The following is a 17,552-nucleotide window of genomic DNA, read 5'->3' as shown; positions in this document are numbered from 1 at the left end:
TGCCTGACTCCGTGGTATAACTCACAAACTCGCAGCTTAAAGCAGATAACCCGTAAGTTGGAGAGGAAATGGCGTCTCACTAATTTAGAAGATCTTCACTTAGCCTGGAAAAAGAGTCTGTTGCTCTATAAAAAAAAAAAGCCCTCCATAAAGCTAGGACATCTTACTACTCATCACTAATTGAAGAAAATAAGAACAACCCCAGGTTTCTTTTCAGCACTGTAGCCAGGCTGACAAAGAGTCAGAGGTCTATTGAGCCGAGTATTCCTTTAACTTTAACTAGTAATGACTTCATGACTTTCTTTGCTAATAAAATTTTAACTATTAGAGAAAAAATTACTCATAACCATCCCAAAGACGTATCGTTATCTTTGGTTGCTTTCAGTGATGCTGGTATTTGGTTAGACTTTTTCTCTCCGATTGTTCTGTCTGAGTTATTTTCATTAGTTACTTCCTCCAAACCATCAACATGTCTATTAGACCCCATTCCTACCAGGCTGCTCAAGGAAGCCCTACCATTAATTAATGCTTCGATCTTAAATATGATCAATCTATCTTTATTAGTTGGCTATGTACCACAGGCTTTTAAGGTGGCAGTAATTAAACCATTACTTAAAAAGCCATCACTTGACCCAGCTATCTTAGCTAATTATAGGCCAATCTCCAACCTTCCTTTTCTCTCAAAAATTCTTGAAAGGGTAGTTGTAAAACAGCTAACTGATCACCTGCAGAGGAATGGTCTATTTGAAGAGTTTCAGTCAGGTTTTAGAATTCATCATAGTACAGAAACAGCATTAGTGAAGGTTACAAATGATCTTCTTATGGCCTCAGACAGTGGACTCATCTCTGTGCTTGTTCTGTTAGACCTCAGTGCTGCTTTTGATACTGTTGACCATAAAATTTTATTACAGAGATTAGAGCATGCCATAGGTATTAAAGGCACTGCGCTGCGGTGGTTTGAATCATATTTATCTAATAGATTACAATTTGTTCATGTAAATGGGGAATCTTCTTCACAGACTAAGGTTAATTATGGAGTTCCACAAGGTTCTGTGCTAGGACCAATTTTATTCACTTTATACGTTTCCCTTAGGCAGTATTATTAGACGGCATTGCTTAAATTTTCATTGTTACGCAGATGATACCCAGCTTTATCTATCCATGAAGCCAGAGGACACACACCAATTAGCTAAACTGCAGGATTGTCTTACAGACATAAAGACATGGATGACCTCTAATTTCCCGCTTTTAAACTCAGATAAAACTGAAGTTATTGTACTTGGCCCTACAAATCTTAGAAACATGGTGTCTAAACAGATCCTTACTCTGGATGGCATTACCCTGACCTCTAGTAATACTGTGAGAAATCTTGGAGTCATTTTTGATCAGGATATGTCATTCAATGCGCATATTAAACAAATGTGTAGGACTGCGTTTTTGCATTTGCGCAATATCTCTAAAATTAGAAAGGTCTTGTCTCAGAGTGATGCTGAAAAACTAATTCATGCATTTATTTCCTCTAGGCTGGACTATTGTAATTCATTATTATCAGGTTGTCCTAAAAGTTCCCTGAAAAGCCTTCAGTTAATTCAAAATGCTGCAGCTAGAGTACTAACGGGGACTAGAAGGAGAGAGCATAGCTCACCCATATTGGCCTCTCTTCATTGGCTTCCTGTTAATTCTAGAATAGAATTTAAAATTCTTCTTCTTACTTATAAGGTTTTGAATAATCAGGTCCCATCTTATCTTAGGGACCGCGTAGTACCATATCACCCCAATAGAGCGCTTTGCTCTCAGACTGCAGGCTTACTTGTAGTTCCTAGGGTTTGTAAGAGTAGAATGGGAGGCAGAGCCTTCAGCTTTCAGGCTCCTCTCCTGCGGAACCAGCTCCCAATTCAGATCAGGGAGACAGACACCCTCTCTACTTTTAAGATTAGGCTTAAAACTTTCCTTTTTGCTAAAGCTTATAGTTAGGGCTGGATCAGGTGACCCTGAACCATCCCTTAGTTATGCTGCTATAGACGTAGACTGCTGGGGGGTTCCCATGATGCACTGAGTGTTTCTTTCTCTTTTTGCTCTGGATGCACCACTCTGCATTTAATCATTAGTGATTGATCTCTGCTCCCCTCCACAGCATGTCTTTTTCCTGGTTCTCTCCCTCAGCCCCAACCAGTCCCAGCAGAAGACTACCCCTCCCTGAGCCTGGTTCTGCTGGAGGTTTCTTCCTGTTAAAAGGGAGTTTTTCCTTCCCACTGTTGCCAAGTGCTTGCTCACAGGGGGGTCGTTTTGACCGTTGGGGTTTTTCTGTAATTATTGTATGGCTTTGCCTTACAATATAAAGCGCCTTTGGGGCAACTGTTTGTTGTGATTTGGCGCTATATAAATAAAATTGATTTGATTTGATTTTGATCAATACACTGATCAGCCATAACACTGTGACCACCTGACCAAAATTGTGTACATAGGTCTATGATTTGTTACCAAACCTGCTCTGACCCTCTGAGACCTCTTACTGCAGCAAATAACAGAATATTTACAGAGGAATCCTTCAAATGGTGATAGAAGGACCAAATGTGGCAAAAGTACACCTTAGATATTACTCTTCTGAAACAAAAAGGACGGGCTACTTGAATTTTCAATAGGCGGCCACATAGGGGTCAAATGAATAATTACATAGTGGTCAAAATATGTGATTTGAAAATGATCCAGTCATATTGAAAATAATACCAGATTATTTGTCTGATTGTAAAGATTCCAAAAAGGTATAGTTTGGACTATCTATGACTGAATTTGATAGAGTTATGGGGTTAAAAACAATAAAAATGGTGACAAAGTTCAGTTTAAGTTTGTACAGGGGTCAAAAGTTAAAGTCGCTCCAATTTTTTTCAAAGGTGATGCAAATTACTGGTTGAGTTAATAGGGTTTTAAAAAGGAATAGTTTGCACCATGTGTCATGCTTAGTTATCACGTTACGGGGTAACATATGTCACGTCATAGAATTCAATGGACGTCAACATTATTTGACCTTTACTTTGGAGACCAAACATTCAACACAGTCAAAACTATTCCATTCATTAATCCAAGTAGCTCAACCAACAATTTGCACCATTTTTTACTAAGGGCCCTGTCCCACTGGCGTTTAGGAGGATTTGCGTATGGATTGCGCACAAAATTGGCCCATATTCGCCAAACATCCGCAATAACCATGTAACATGCCTGTATGATTCGGCCGTAATCCGAGCACACCCATGATCATCCGCAGAGGCACGCATGTCCGCAGCCAGGATTTTTGAATAGCTCAAACATCTGGATGCGGATGACATCCGCCTTGCATACTCCATATACAGTATTTCAGTATACAGTAATTCATACACAATACATACTCTATGTGCTGTATATCTGCTGTTAACAACTGATATCCGCAACTGACGGGGATGTGCGGCTTGACAGTGGACCGGGACAGTGTGTAAAACAGATATATATCATGCCCATCATTTTTTCACATCACAAACTAAAATATGTTGTAGCGAATGCATACAAATTGGCCACGAATAAAGCGTTTTTATTACATCTGCTTTGCAGCTGATTTGCGGACAATCTGTGAATGCATAACAAACATGTCACGTAAACCCAAAGTACTATATGTGGCAGAAAGCGACATACTTGTACCTGCCAGTCAGTGCCGGTCCGGCTGTGTAGATCCACAAAGATGTAGCCGCTGCAATCCAAGACTTTTATTTAACACCAACAAAAGGAAGAGTTGCTGAAGTCTGTTTTCTGTGACACTCTCAAAAAAAAAAAAAAAAAATACACCAAGCGGCTTCCCCCCTCCCGCTCCCCAAACTCATGAACAGTTAACCCTCACCTGACAAAATGAACATTAACTCTGTGATCAACTTGTCCAAGTCCAGCAAATGCTCCAGAGGCTGTATTGTTGGTGTAAATAGTGATGCCAACTGCCCGAGTGCGCTTATTTTATGGCCGCAATGCAGATGCCGTGCACGCGCAACACATGCGCGATGCATTCATAATACACCCGTAATACTGCCGTGATAATCTCAGTGTGTTGGATCAGTTTCCTCACTACATGCGTTATATAACCGTGATTGTTCATCATATATTTGAATATATTATTAATATATCCGTAATTCATACTGGGACATTTGTCATTTTTGGCCATTTTTGTTGCGGACGACAACAAACGCCCGTAATTTGTGTACTCAATTCATGCGCAATTGATCCTCTCCCCAGTGGGATAGGGCCCTAAAATTGGAGCAACTTTAACTTTTGACCCCTGTACAAACTGAAACTGACCTTTGTCACCATTCTTGCTGTTTTTACCTCATAACTCCATAACATTCAGTCATAGATAGTCCAAACTATACCTTTTTGGAATCTTTATGATCAGATAAATAATGTGGCTTTCAATATGATTTGATCATTTTTATATTTTAACCCCTGTGTAATTCTTCAATTGACCCCTACGTGGCCACCTATTGAAAATTCAAGTGGCCGTCTGTTTTTTCAAAACAGCAATGTCTAAGGAGAATTTGTGCTGAATTTGGTGCTTGTATCACCGTGTGAAGTATTGTTTCAGTTATTTGCTGCACCAGCTGAAGGTGTGCTGTGGAATCTGGCGCCAAGAGCTTCCACAGGGCGTCATCCTACTATCATCACACACAGTCCAATAAACTGCAAAAGTGGGATGAAACAGCTAAAGTTTAATAAATTGAAATTGAATTGAACTGAGAGATGGTCCGGACACCATCACAATCCAGCCCCTTGTCAAAGTCGATAAAAAATTTTACGTCAGCTGTGAGGATAAATATAACCCCTCACCACCACCACACACACACACACACACACACACACACACACACACACACACACACACACAGGTGCCATCATAACAACATCATCGCTGATGTTTATAATCTATCATCTCTCATCCAATAAAATATCCAAACTTGTGATACTGCGTCAGACAATTTCAGACTCTGTGTTGAAACAGTTTCACTTCTCATTTTCTGGAGCTGCAGTTTGAATGTTAACTTCATAAAGTCATCGAGCAGCGACGCCGGACGTCAAAAACCTTCAAATGGTGAGATTTCTACAGAAACGATCACAGAATTATTGCAGTTTGCTTCTACAGTGTTTGACAAAGCAATTAATGATTATTTCTTGTCTCTGTGGCAGCAGATTTTCAAGATAAATTTGACATTAAAACTCAAGAAACATTCCTCAGTTTCATTGTGGAACTCTTGTAGTTTACTGTATTTTAAAATTCTACATTTTATATTCCATATTTCATTATATAAAACAGTAATAAAACATAATTTTGGCAAAAATTTTGCACAATAAATTTTACTTCCATTGTCTGTTTTTTAATTGTTTTTTTGTTTTTTTTTGGGGGGGGGGGGGTTGTTTTGTTTTTTTGGTGTACATCCTGAGAAAGCTGAGAATTATGTCAATTCAGTTTTATTTATTTTTATTTATATAGCACCAAATCACAACAAAGTAGCCTGAAGGCGCTTCACACAAGTAACCCCCCGAGCAGGAACACAGGTGACAGTGGTAAACAAAAACTCCCTCTGATTTGAGGAAGAAACCTCAAGCAGACCAGATTCAAAGGAGTGACCCTCTGCTTGGGCCATGCTACAGACATAAACTACAGAACAATTCGCAAAACAAATATACAGGAAATGTTGCCAGTCCACAGGACAGGAGGGTTACAGAAACAGACACCACACCCATCTCTGGATGGAGCTACACCTGAAACAGAGAGAAAAGAAAAAAAAAGGAATCAAGCATCAGAAAGACAACAAATACAGTATAATTTGTCAGCATTAAGCAACAATCCAATCCAACTTTATAGAACACTTTAAAATAAAGTTAACAAAGTGCTTTCCAAATAAGACATTAATAAAATACAACACAGATAAAACAAAAAAAATAAGTAAAAAAGTGACCAAATATAATGAACTTTGTTTTTTTCATTAAAATCCAAGAAATTCAGGGACAGCCATGCTCTGATGTCCTTAAGACATTCTAACCAAGGTCTAAAGGGTTATTACATTTCAGTGGTAAGTAAATCTGACAGTCATCTGCATAAAAATTAAATGACACATTGTGGTTTTTGATAATAGAGCCGAGGGGAAGTAAATAAACACTAAAAAGAAGGGGCCCAAGAATGGATCCTTGTGGTACACCACATGGGAGAAAGGCAGATGATGAACAAAAATTACCAACATCAACAGAAAAACTTCAGTCAAATATGACTTGAACCACTCCAAGGCAATATCTCTAATGCCAATATTATGAGCCACTGTGTCAAAAGCCACCGTTAAATCCAAAAGTAGAAGTAAGACAGAATCCCCAGAGTCAGCAGTAATTAAAATATCATTAAAAACTCTCAAAAGTGCAGACTCCGTACTATGAAATGCTTTAAACCCAGAATGAAAAACTTAAAAAATGTTGTGAGTGTTTTAAAAAAAAATGGTAGCTGTGAGGTCACTACTTTTTCCAAAATTTTAGAAACAATAGGAAGCTTTGAAATCGGTCTAAAATTAGACAACAAAGAAGCATCCAGGCCAGGGCGTTTCAGTAAAGGCTGCACCACTGCCCGTTTCAAAGATACAGGTACTTCACCCAAAATAAGACTGCTGTTTAAGCCTTTGGACAAAAGGTCCAATAGTGTCCCAAACTTCATTAAAAATACCGAGGGGGTAGAATATCATTAGGAGAGCCTGCTTTAATCTGTGTAACAATTTTCCCCAAATAAAATAGAGACACAGGTTCAAAATGACTAAAAACTGCAGGTGGATTAATAAAGTGTAATGTAGTGTACTTTGTGCACCAGACAATTCAAGAGTATAGCCAAGCAAGCGCGAGCTAACCACTAATGAATATGCTAACCACTCCTAAGGTTCACACAGGAGTAAATTACTGAGCTAAAATTCACAGCAGTTGCAATGAAAAACTAACAGAAGTATTAAAGAAATGGGGGGGGGGGTTTGACCTAGCTAACGCAAGCTAACCACCAGCGAAAATGCTAGCCACTCCTAAGATTTACACAGGAGTAAAATAATGACCTAAAATTCAAAACAGTTCCACTGAAAAACTAACAGAAGTATTAAAGAAGGGGGGGGGGTCAACCTAGCTAACGCAAGCTAACCTCGAGCGAAAATGCTAGCCACTCCTAAGATTTACACGAGTAAAATATTAGACTGGTAAAAACAGTAATAAAAGAACTGCGGGGGGGGGGGGGGGTTTGACCCCTAGCTAACGCAAGGTAACCGCTAGCGATTCACAACAGAACTGTAGTTAAATAAGATTCAGAGTAGATACACTTAACCAAAAGAAGTGTTAAACAGAAATAAAAGAAACATATACAACCGTGTAAAGATCAGAAGAGCGTCACAACAGCAAACAATCCATCGGAAGCAAGTTGGCAGATCCAGTGTGAGCCAGCGTCCGTGTCAAAGCTCCAAACACTTGAACGCTGCACAGGTTAGCTTTCAGAGTTTGAGGTTTCTATTGATTCTGTGCTAATTTAAAATTAGATTTGCCAAAGAATATATTGTTGTCAGGATTCTGGTGAAAGACAAAAGGCCAGAGGTCAGTCAGGTCAAATATCTGTAAATAAATGTGTCTGATATGATACAGCCATCATTTAAACATCTTTAAATCTATTTATAATAATTATTATAACAGCTGCATCATGAACTGTTCTGCTCACTGTGGCCTCAGGCCCCCCGGTGGATAGCATGGAGTACTGCATTGTGGCTACTCTTCCTGAACATGAGTCCAGTCCACTCACAAACATCCTGTGACGCCTACAGGGGTGCCCCAGGAATTCCTGGGATACCGGGCACCCATGGGCCTGACGGCAGAGATGGCCCAAAGGGAGAGAAGGGCGACCGTGGTGAGTCCAAACACGATCCAAATCCTCTTCACGCCTTCCTGAAGATATTTCCATTTAAATTTTCTCTGCTGGCTGTTTGTGTAACAGGTGAGGCAGGGCAGCCTGTCAGAGGCCCAAAGGGGGAGCCGGGTTTGAGAGGCCCCCCTGGGCGACCTGGGATGAAGGGGGATAGGGGTGGTCTTGGACCCAATGGAGTTCCGGGTCAACCAGGCGAGAAGGGACGAGCTTTCATCCTTTCCAATCAGCAGAACTCTTTCTTCTCCTACAAGCGGATGATGTCACAGATACAGGAGCCTGACACGCCGATCGTCTTTGACAGGTCAGTGAAATAATGTGGAGAGGAAAAAAAAACAGCAAATTAACCAGACCTCAAACTCTGCCCCCTAACACGGTCTGTCCGTCCTGAAGCTGATGTCAGCCACTGTTTATCTGTCATATTGGACCAGCTGTTTGAGTAACACATGAAGAAAACCAGGCATCGGGCATCTGGTCTTACACCCCTGGAGAGCATGAGAAGCTTGAATACCCAGAGGACTCAGAGTTTGAGCCGCTGCTCCTTCACTTGGAAAGAAGCAAGCTGAGGTGGTTCAGGCATCTGGTGTGGATGCCCCCCTGTTGGTTTTCCAGGCACATGTCTATCTGAGAGAAGTCCAGAGGAAGACCTGAGACACAGTGAAAGGGTTATATTTTCCCAGCTGGCTGGGGAACATCTTGGGATCCCCCAAAAAGAGTTGGAGTACTTCGAAAATAAGGACGTGAGGGATGAGCTGCTTAATTGACTGCCACTGCAACCCGCACAAGTGTCAGAATATGAATGAATGAATGATCTACAATGGAAATCAGGCAGAACAGTGTCCAGAACAAACTGCAAACACCTCCCAGTGAATCGAGGGTCACCGGCCCGCTTCCTGGAGATCACCTGACCTGCACATTGTCCAGCTCTTCCTGCTCCACCCCCTGCTAACTAAATTATGTCAGGTGTGCTTAGCCAATAAAAAGTCTGACAATGGCAGCCTTGATGAATTCGCAGGTAGACGTGGAAAACAGTCGGCGGAGTTGAGTTCCTGGAGCAGGGTTGGAGAACAGGGGTCCTGAGCCACAGAGAGTCCTCAACAGTTAAACTTAAGGCTTTCAGAGAATCCATGAAATCTTTAATTCTTCTCACAGGAACATGCTGGCGGATGTACAGACTGGAGAGCTGCTGGAAAATGGGACGTTCACGAGTCTCATCAAAGGAGTCTATTTCTTCAGCTTCCACATGTCGGTGAAGAGCAAGGTGAGTCCTCAAGGCCAAACGGTGTCTGGTGGTAGGATCCTGATACTGTGTGCAACAGAACAGTTTGTTATGGCTCGTGTCACTTTGTTCAAAAGAAATTGGAAATGAGTGAGCAGGTTCTCACCAAATTTTGGGAATATTCCTTGACTGGGTGTCTCTCAGTCACATACAACCTAAACCAGAGTTATCGCCATAGAAACGAGAAAACTCACAACACAAACGTTTACTCATATGACCACCAACCACGCAACAAATACCATAAACACAAATAACACAATCGGAATTCAACAGATTCCAGCCAAGCTGGTGGACATGCATGTGCACGCGATCCACCACGTGGACATGACACACCACAGACATCATTCATACCAGCAGCAACCATCCAAACCAATCAATAATCAAACAGTATTTAAAAAGAAAATTAGTTCAACTAACCAGAACTGGTCATCACTTGAAGCCAAAGTCATCCTCTTTCTTTATAAAATTCAATGAACTTTAACTACATTAAGCTACCTTATGTGTTAGCTTAGCTTCAGTTAGCTAACTGTCCTTCTAATCAGCCCACACCACTGATGTAGCCACAGAGCCCAGGGTTGCCAACTCTCACGCAGCTGGCGTGACACTCACACTTTCAGCATCAATCCACACACAAGCAAGAAATGTCACAGCAAAATATCAATTTCTCCCGTTAATTTTCTGTTGACTTGATTAGACCAGACCACAGTGCATTGTTTCTTAAGGTAAGCCCATAAAAAGCCTAACAAATTGAATAATCTGCTGTCTAATAAAATTGGGTCCTTTGTCACGACAGACAGAGCCTAATCAGTCTAACTGTGTGTTGAGACAGTCAGCTACAGACTTCAACTAGGTGCAAACTAGGTAATTTAAAGGACATGTCGTACTTTAATATTTAATGTCCTGGTTAGCAAGTATTCATGATTGTAAGTCTATCTGTGCACATGCGCTGAAAACATGTGGTTGCTGAAATATTTTACATAGTGTATATTTTGTCGGATATGGCAAACGCACCTAGCGATATTTGACCGGATCTCCTCGCTGATTGGCTAGTTCAAATGACATCATCGTAGAGGGTATTTCAACATGGCGGCGCCGCCCTCAGCATTGAATGTTGGTGCTAATTTTTCATTTTTAAAATGCCGAGTGTTGGTGCTAATTTTTCTTCTTTGAATGCCGAGTGTTGGTGCTAATTTTTCATCTTTAAATGCTGTTTTGGGTGCCATAAAGTCGTTTTGGAACAGAAAATCACTTACTGCCGGAGGGACTCTGGGACGCTAAAAGCAGCTCAAAAACATGGCATAGCCATGCCCGAAATTATTTCCACCGTGTGGCAAAAATTATTTCCACCAGCATTTTTCGCCACACGGTGGAAATAATTTTTTGTAGTCTTGGTAATTTTCTGTGTAGGGCAGGAATGATAAACAAAACGTCCAAATTCAAGACAGAATAAAAACAAAAATACAGAAGTCCACGTCGGCACGTGGGTTTATCCTGTTTTTTCTCTGTCAGTGTCATGTCTGCAAAACCTTCGATCAGTCACCCCTGAAAATAGTGAATGGTAAAATATGCCAATTTTCAATAATGAAAATCACCAATATCGAGCTACTATCATGAATGTGAAATAAGGAGATCTTAAACTCCGATCGCCTTTAAGTTCCCGCCCCACCGCGGCCGTTCCATTCCGTCATGAAAATAAATTTAGACGGCCGGCAAAACAGCGCAACCTGCCATTTTGCCGATGCCGCGTATGGCGAAATATCATCTTTTTAGTGCATCAGATAAGTGAAACAATCGTGCAAATGGTGATACAAGCACCAAAACTGGCACAAATACTCCTTAGACATTACTCTTGAAAAAACCGACTGGCCACTTGAATTTTCAATAGGCGGCCAGGTAGGGGTCAATTGATGAATTACACAGCGGTCAAAATTAAAAATGCTCAAATCATTTTGAAAACCACACTACATTATTTGTCGGATCGTAAAGATTCCAAAAAGGTGTAGTTTGAATTATCTATGACTGAATGATCAGGAGTTATGGGGTAAAAACAGAAAAAATGGCACCAAAGGTCAGTTTCAGTTTGCACAGGGGTTAAAAGTTAAAGTTCTTTCAATTTTGGTAAAAAGTGATGCAAATTATTGGTTGAGCTAATAGGATTAATAAATGGAATAGTTTTGATTGTGTTGAATGTTTGGTCTCCAAAGTAAAGGTCAAACAAGGTCAACGTCCATTGGCTTCTATGACATGTGACATATGTTACCCCGTAACATGGGCCAAACTATTCCTTTTTAAAACCCTGTTAACTCGACTAATAATTTGCATCATTTTTTACCAAAACTGGAGCAACTTTAACTTTTGACCCCTGTACACACTGAAACTGACCTTTGTCACCATTTTTGCTGTTTTTACCCCATAACTCCTGATCATTCAGTCATAAATAGTCCGAACTACACCTTTTTGGAATCTTTACGATCACACAAATAACGTGGCGTAGTTTTCAAAATGATTTGAGCATTTTTAATTTTAACCCCTGTGTAATTCTTCAATTGACCCCTACCTGGCCGCCGATTGAAAATTCAAGTGGCCAATCGTTTTTTTTTCAAGAGTAATGTCTAAGGAGTATTTGTGCCAGCTTTGGTGCTTGTATCACCATTTGCATGATTTTGCTCTAAATATTCTCTTAGCTGCTGCACTAAGTTCAACCTTGGCGAGGGTGCCGCCATGTTGAAATAAACTCTACAGTGATGTCATCTGAACTAGCCAATTAGTGAGGAGATCCAGTCAAACATCGCTAGGTGCGTGTTTGCCATATCCGGCAAAATATACAGTGCATAAAATATTTCAGTGACCACGTTTTCAGCACGTGCACAGATAGACTTACAATCATGAATACTTATATTCATGATTGTAAGTAAATATAACCTGCCGATATTTTGCTAATTAGTGATGGAGAAACCGAAGCATTGTGAACCACTGATTCAATATGAAGCAATTGTGTTGAAATGGTTCAGTGTTTGATAGAATTAAATATGGCGTCATCTGCTGGCCAATCATTAAAGACTATATTATTAAAGACAATAATATACTTGTGTTATAATGTAATTGTGCCATCATAAAATACTGTGTGTAATAGAGATTGTGAAGTATTTGTTCAACTATGGACTGTTATGATCGTAGTTGTAAAAAATGAATGGTATCTGGGGGCTTCAAAGGTTTTTATTTAAAAACAAGAACATTTCAGCGGTATTAGGCTCGACTTTGTTCCTCTTCCCTTCAGTTTTGCAGAGAAGACACACAGGACAGAACTTGGTGTCATATGAAGAACGATTCTGTCCAACTTGTAAAGAGCTGGATAAACCGCTGTCTCCATCCTTCCTATCTCTTTGCAAATTCACTGCAGAAAATGGTTCTGGGGGGCATTGGCATGGCTAAAACCCTTCAGCCCCAACCACGACCATCTTGACCTCCAGCCATTTTAAGCATTTTTACAGGCAATGAGCTTACTGAAATATTTTGGAAAAAGGAAGGAGGATGGACATGGAGTGGAGAAAGGTCAAACTAAATTTCCCTTCTAAGATTATTTTTATTTGTAAATGAGAACTTTTTTTTATTAGGGTTACCAAAAATTTTCAGTGTTTGCTATGCTCATGCAGAATCTCACTCCAGCCAAGCTACCAAAGTTGGCAACCCTGAGAGCCTCAAAGAACACACCCAACACAGCAAACTCTGAATCTGATTGGTTAAACAACATGACACTCCACAATACGGTTTCAAAAAAGATTTTTACCCAGCAACAGCAGGGAGAAATCTGATTGGATAAAACATATAAAACTCTAGGAGCATACAAATTAAAATCGTGTTATTACTATATATAAATGTCAGTAAATAAACCAACGACTGGAACGATTTTTGTTAAAGTGACATAACTTTAAAAAAAAAAAAAAGGTAATGAAACTCAGAAGTGGCGCAAAGTGCTGGAACAGCCTTCAAACATAGAGATTTAAAAATAAATAAAAACTGCAGATTATTTTTTTAAACTACAGACTGGCGATAAATTTATTTTTTAACTGCAGCCCGACTGTGTGCATGTGTATATATATATATATATATATATATATATATATATATATATATATATATATATATATATATATATATAACTGCAGACTGACCATGTAAGTTTTTGTTTTGAAGTGCTGACTAAAAAACTAGTAAAACTTGTACACAATGGATTCAGGTGGACCAGCGAATTTTGTCTGTTATAATCAAAATCCATTATACGTATAAAACAGAAAATTTGATATATGCATAAAACAGATGAGTTACAGTCAGGAGGCATGGAATGATCTACAGGGAATCCCTAGTTATGCATTTCCTTGATTAAAAGCCTGACTTTGAATAGGGACCTGCCTCATTTAATGACCGGTTCAAAACTGAAAAAATAAATGCCTTCCTCAAATAAGTGCTGGACATCGTGTTAAAAAAATATTACATTTACATAGTCAAGAAGAACAGCAGCTTTTCTAGATTAATTTGTCCCTCAACCAGCTCCACTTCTTTATACAGTCAACCTCCCAACCAATGGTACGTGCGCTGTCCCTCCGTGAATTGTGGGTCATTTGAGCGCCTTTTTATGACTCCGTGTTGTAAAATTTGTCATATTTGTGGACTTTTCTGCCAAACTTATTTGATCCATGATCAAAATGTAATCAGCATGCGCACTGCAAAAACTTAAAATATGACAGGAGAGGAAGGAGTGAAACCGGAAAAGTGACCAAAGTCCTTGTGGTCTTTGACTTTTTGACATGGCTACAGAGAGGGTTCACAGCCCCACAGAGGGCTCTGATCTAAAACTCGTTTCATCACACCCAGCGATGTGTGTGTGACTTAGCAGCAGCATTTCTGCCGGCTTTGAATTCCGCGCTGCTTCATTTAGACGCCGGGTCTGTCTGAGCACAGTTGGGGAAAAAAAAATGTAACGCCTGGGCTTTTCAATCAATTTTTTTTTTTTTATATAGCGCCAAATCACAACAAACAGTTGCCCCAAGGCGCTTTATATTGTAAGGCAAGGCCATACAATAATTATGTAAAACCAACAGTCAAAACGACCCCCTGTGAGCAAGCACTTGGCTACAGTGGGAAGGAAAAACTCCCTTTTAACAGGAAGAAACCTCCAGCAGAGGCTCAGGGAGGGGCAGTCTTCTGCTGGGACTGGTTGGGGCTGAGGGAGAGAACCAGGAAAAAGACATGCTGTGGAGGGGAGCAGAGATCAATCACTAATGATTAAATGCAGAGTGGTGCATACAGAGCAAAAAGAGAAAGAAACACTCAGTGCATCATGGAAACCCCCCAGCAGTCTACATCTATAGCAGCATAACTAAGGGATGGTTCAGGGTCACCTGATCCAGCCCTAACTATAAGCTTTAGCAAAAAGGAATGTTTTAAGCCTAATCTTAAAAGTAGAGAGGGTGTCAAGAGGGGTAGTAGAGAGGGTGTTAATCAAGGAAATATGGTGCCCACTTTCCTCAAAACAGCAAGTGTCAGTGCTGAACTTCATTTCGTACCTCTCTTACTGGGCATGTCCAGACTGCTCTGTCCGGTACACACGAGGAGTTTTTAATGTAAATATATTGCAATGGGACGTTTTGTCCAACATGAGCAAAAATCTGTTATACACTGTTTATTACACAGAACATACAAAAACACAGACATTTGCTTTTGTCCGGCGAGTACAAATATCTGGTTTCGGCCAGTTTTACTGTATATAATATATATTAGACCTTACAGACTTGCTGGTGCTGATTGTTTCTACGTGGGTCCTCCAGGTTTGCCTGAAGCTGATGAAGGGCAACGAGGTCGCCGTGGACCTGTGCGACAACTCCGAGGGCTTCCTGGTCAGCTCTGGTTCTGTGGTTCTGGAGCTGGATGTGGGGGATAAAGTGTCACTGCAGGCGCCAAGATACCAGAACAACATTGTGAGCAGCCATGGCAGCACGAGCCACACCTTCACCGGCTTCCTCATCTTCCCCCTGGCAGCCTAGGCCATGAGGCGTCGCACTGCATGATGGGAGCATGTCAGCGTTAACGCTAAAGGTTTTTTTTATTATTATTTCATTAAAACTTATATTAAACTCAGTTCTTACTGCTGTCCAGGAACTGTTAATCTTGTTCTCTACAACGAGATCAAGGCACCTTTTGAGCCACATACTGATCCTGGATCATTTTAGGTCAGTGGTGAACAAAGCGCCCTCTAGTGTTTGTGCAGTATTTTTCACATCTTAATTGCAATTTTAAGTTTATGAAGCATGGTTAGAATAAAATCAATTAAGATTCAAGTCTGGCTCAAAACTGAATTCTAGATTCGGTGTAAAAAAAAAAAAAAAAAAAAAAAAAAAAAATCTTAGAAATCGACTAAAATCCTGACAGTAAGAACCAAATTTCAAACTGAAGAGGGATCAGTGTTTGACCTCATACAGATTAGGAATAAAAACTCAATGTTTGACCTGTCTCTGGGTTTTTGTCAAACCCAGTTTGTCATTTTAAACCGTTTCACACCTTTAAGACTTTAAAGTAGCTGGACCCCCCCCAGACAAGTTCCTCACGTCATTCAAAAATAAATTAACGGGAAAAAAAAAAAAAAAATGTATCAAGATATTTTAGGACAGTTTGTCAGAAGGCACATGGGAGACTTGTCTTAATTTCTGGTTTCTGAGTCCTTCTGCTTCACTGAAGCCAAAGAGATACAGAAGAGGAAAAGCTATGCTGAAAGCAACAATAGTTGAACTTAAACTGTTTCAGTTGGTACCATCAAAATAAGTTGATTCAAACTTAATTTTGACGTTACCAACTGAAGCAACTTAAGGTGGTTCTTTTTTCAGTGTACAGTAGTTGTGTGGCTTCCCTCACTCGTCTCCTTCGCAGTTGCATCATTTTGAGAGTTTGCTACTTCATATTTACCACATTGTGGCACAGCAGCATATTGAACCAAAATACTCTGAATTCTGCCTCAAAATTCCAACTCCACACATCAACTTGAAGGTCAAGAAGCCACTTTGACAAAAGCCAACCTCCAACACCACTTGTGGCTCTCCACATGTGATTGACAGCTGTCAAAACCAGATTTTTTTTGTACAATATAGATTTTAAACTGATCTTTTAACTGCTTTAATTAGAACACAGAATCGAACAGTCTTCTGGAATACAAAAAAAAAAAAAAAAAAAAAAAAAAAAAAATCCTTCCTCCGAGAATCAATTTGACGTTAAAATGAGCAACAACAAAAACCGAAGCAGGATCACAATGAATCAACTTTATTCCAGTTTAACAAATGTACATCTGATTTTCACATTAACACCAGTTAGAGAAAAGCACAAAAATCCACAATCCCCAAGTATCAAAGAGAACATCCGGCACCAGCGAGGAAGCTTCAGGTCCGACCTTCAGTTTGTGGATCCGCTTTGACTTATTGAAGCGTTCCAGAACTTCAGGCTTCAAAAAAAAAAAAACAGATCAGAACTAAGCCACAAACAGATCACAAGTCCGACCTGCAGAACAAAGAGCAGCAAGAAATCTGTAGTCCGAGTCAGAGCCCAGATTTAGTCCAAATCCACAGATAACGATACAAACATCCTTAAATTCCTGTTTACTGGCACAAAGTGCTCCAGCGTCTGGAATACCTTAAGATGAGTTAACAGTAGGTACAATTTTCTAAAATAATTCCATTTCAATAAAGCCAGCTTTGGCACGTCTGCACATCAAAGATGGAAACTAGCAATCAGCAGAAACCAGATCACATTTTTGACTCCGCCCCCTGAACAGATTGACAGCTTTCAGCCGCCTCGCCTCCCTGCAGGAAAGAAAAAATATACATCAATAAAAGTCCAAATCTCAGAATGGCCCGTTTCAACTCAAACGCTTTTGTCTAAGACTTTTTAGAAACATGAATTTTAATGACGGTGGTTTAATTTGGCCTGGATGTGGTTCCGTACACGTAGAATCTGATTTTACTTTAAGGTGACTTATTTGGACAGTTTGACAACAACTGGTCTCACAGGGACACAAGGCAGCACAGCGGATGGAGACGGGACTCCACAGCACATCATGGGACAGTGACGCGGAACGGGGAGCCAGGCACGTGTTCGTTACCCCATTTGACCACCAGGATGTAGTTCCCACGCTCCTTCAGCATGTAGCTGACGTCGTACTGCAGGTTCCCCAGGTGTCGGACCAGAACCTCCTCACAGGGAACCTGAGGTCCGTACACGCCCACTAGCAGCATGTTGTTACCTGCACACAGACCACATTCACCAGTGTCAGAGGGAGGGCCTGCTGTGACA

General features: G+C 40.4%; 1 protein-coding gene and 1 pseudogene across 1 annotated transcript; one reads left to right on the top strand and one right to left on the bottom strand.

The window, feature by feature from the left end:
• Window positions 1–4,990: 4,990 nt before the first annotated feature.
• LOC117505746 (complement C1q subcomponent subunit B-like) lies at window positions 4,991–15,353 on the top strand. Its single transcript, XM_034165296.1, has 5 exons — window positions 4,991–5,101; window positions 7,750–7,924; window positions 8,012–8,243; window positions 9,092–9,200; window positions 15,044–15,353. Exons 1-5 carry the CDS (start codon window positions 5,099–5,101, stop codon window positions 15,257–15,259), a joined length of 735 nt encoding a protein of 244 aa, XP_034021187.1. The 5' UTR covers window positions 4,991–5,098; the 3' UTR covers window positions 15,260–15,353.
• Window positions 15,354–16,510: 1,157 nt separating this feature from the next.
• Window positions 16,511–17,552, bottom strand: part of LOC117505759 — a 63,168-nt pseudogene continuing 62,126 nt past the window's right edge.

Source organism: Thalassophryne amazonica, chromosome 3 (genome assembly GCF_902500255.1).
Source record: "Thalassophryne amazonica chromosome 3, fThaAma1.1, whole genome shotgun sequence".
Classification (NCBI taxonomy): Eukaryota; Metazoa; Chordata; class Actinopteri; order Batrachoidiformes; family Batrachoididae; genus Thalassophryne; species Thalassophryne amazonica.
The sequence above is the reverse complement of the archived record's forward strand: the minus strand, read 5'-3'. Positions and strand labels throughout refer to the sequence as shown.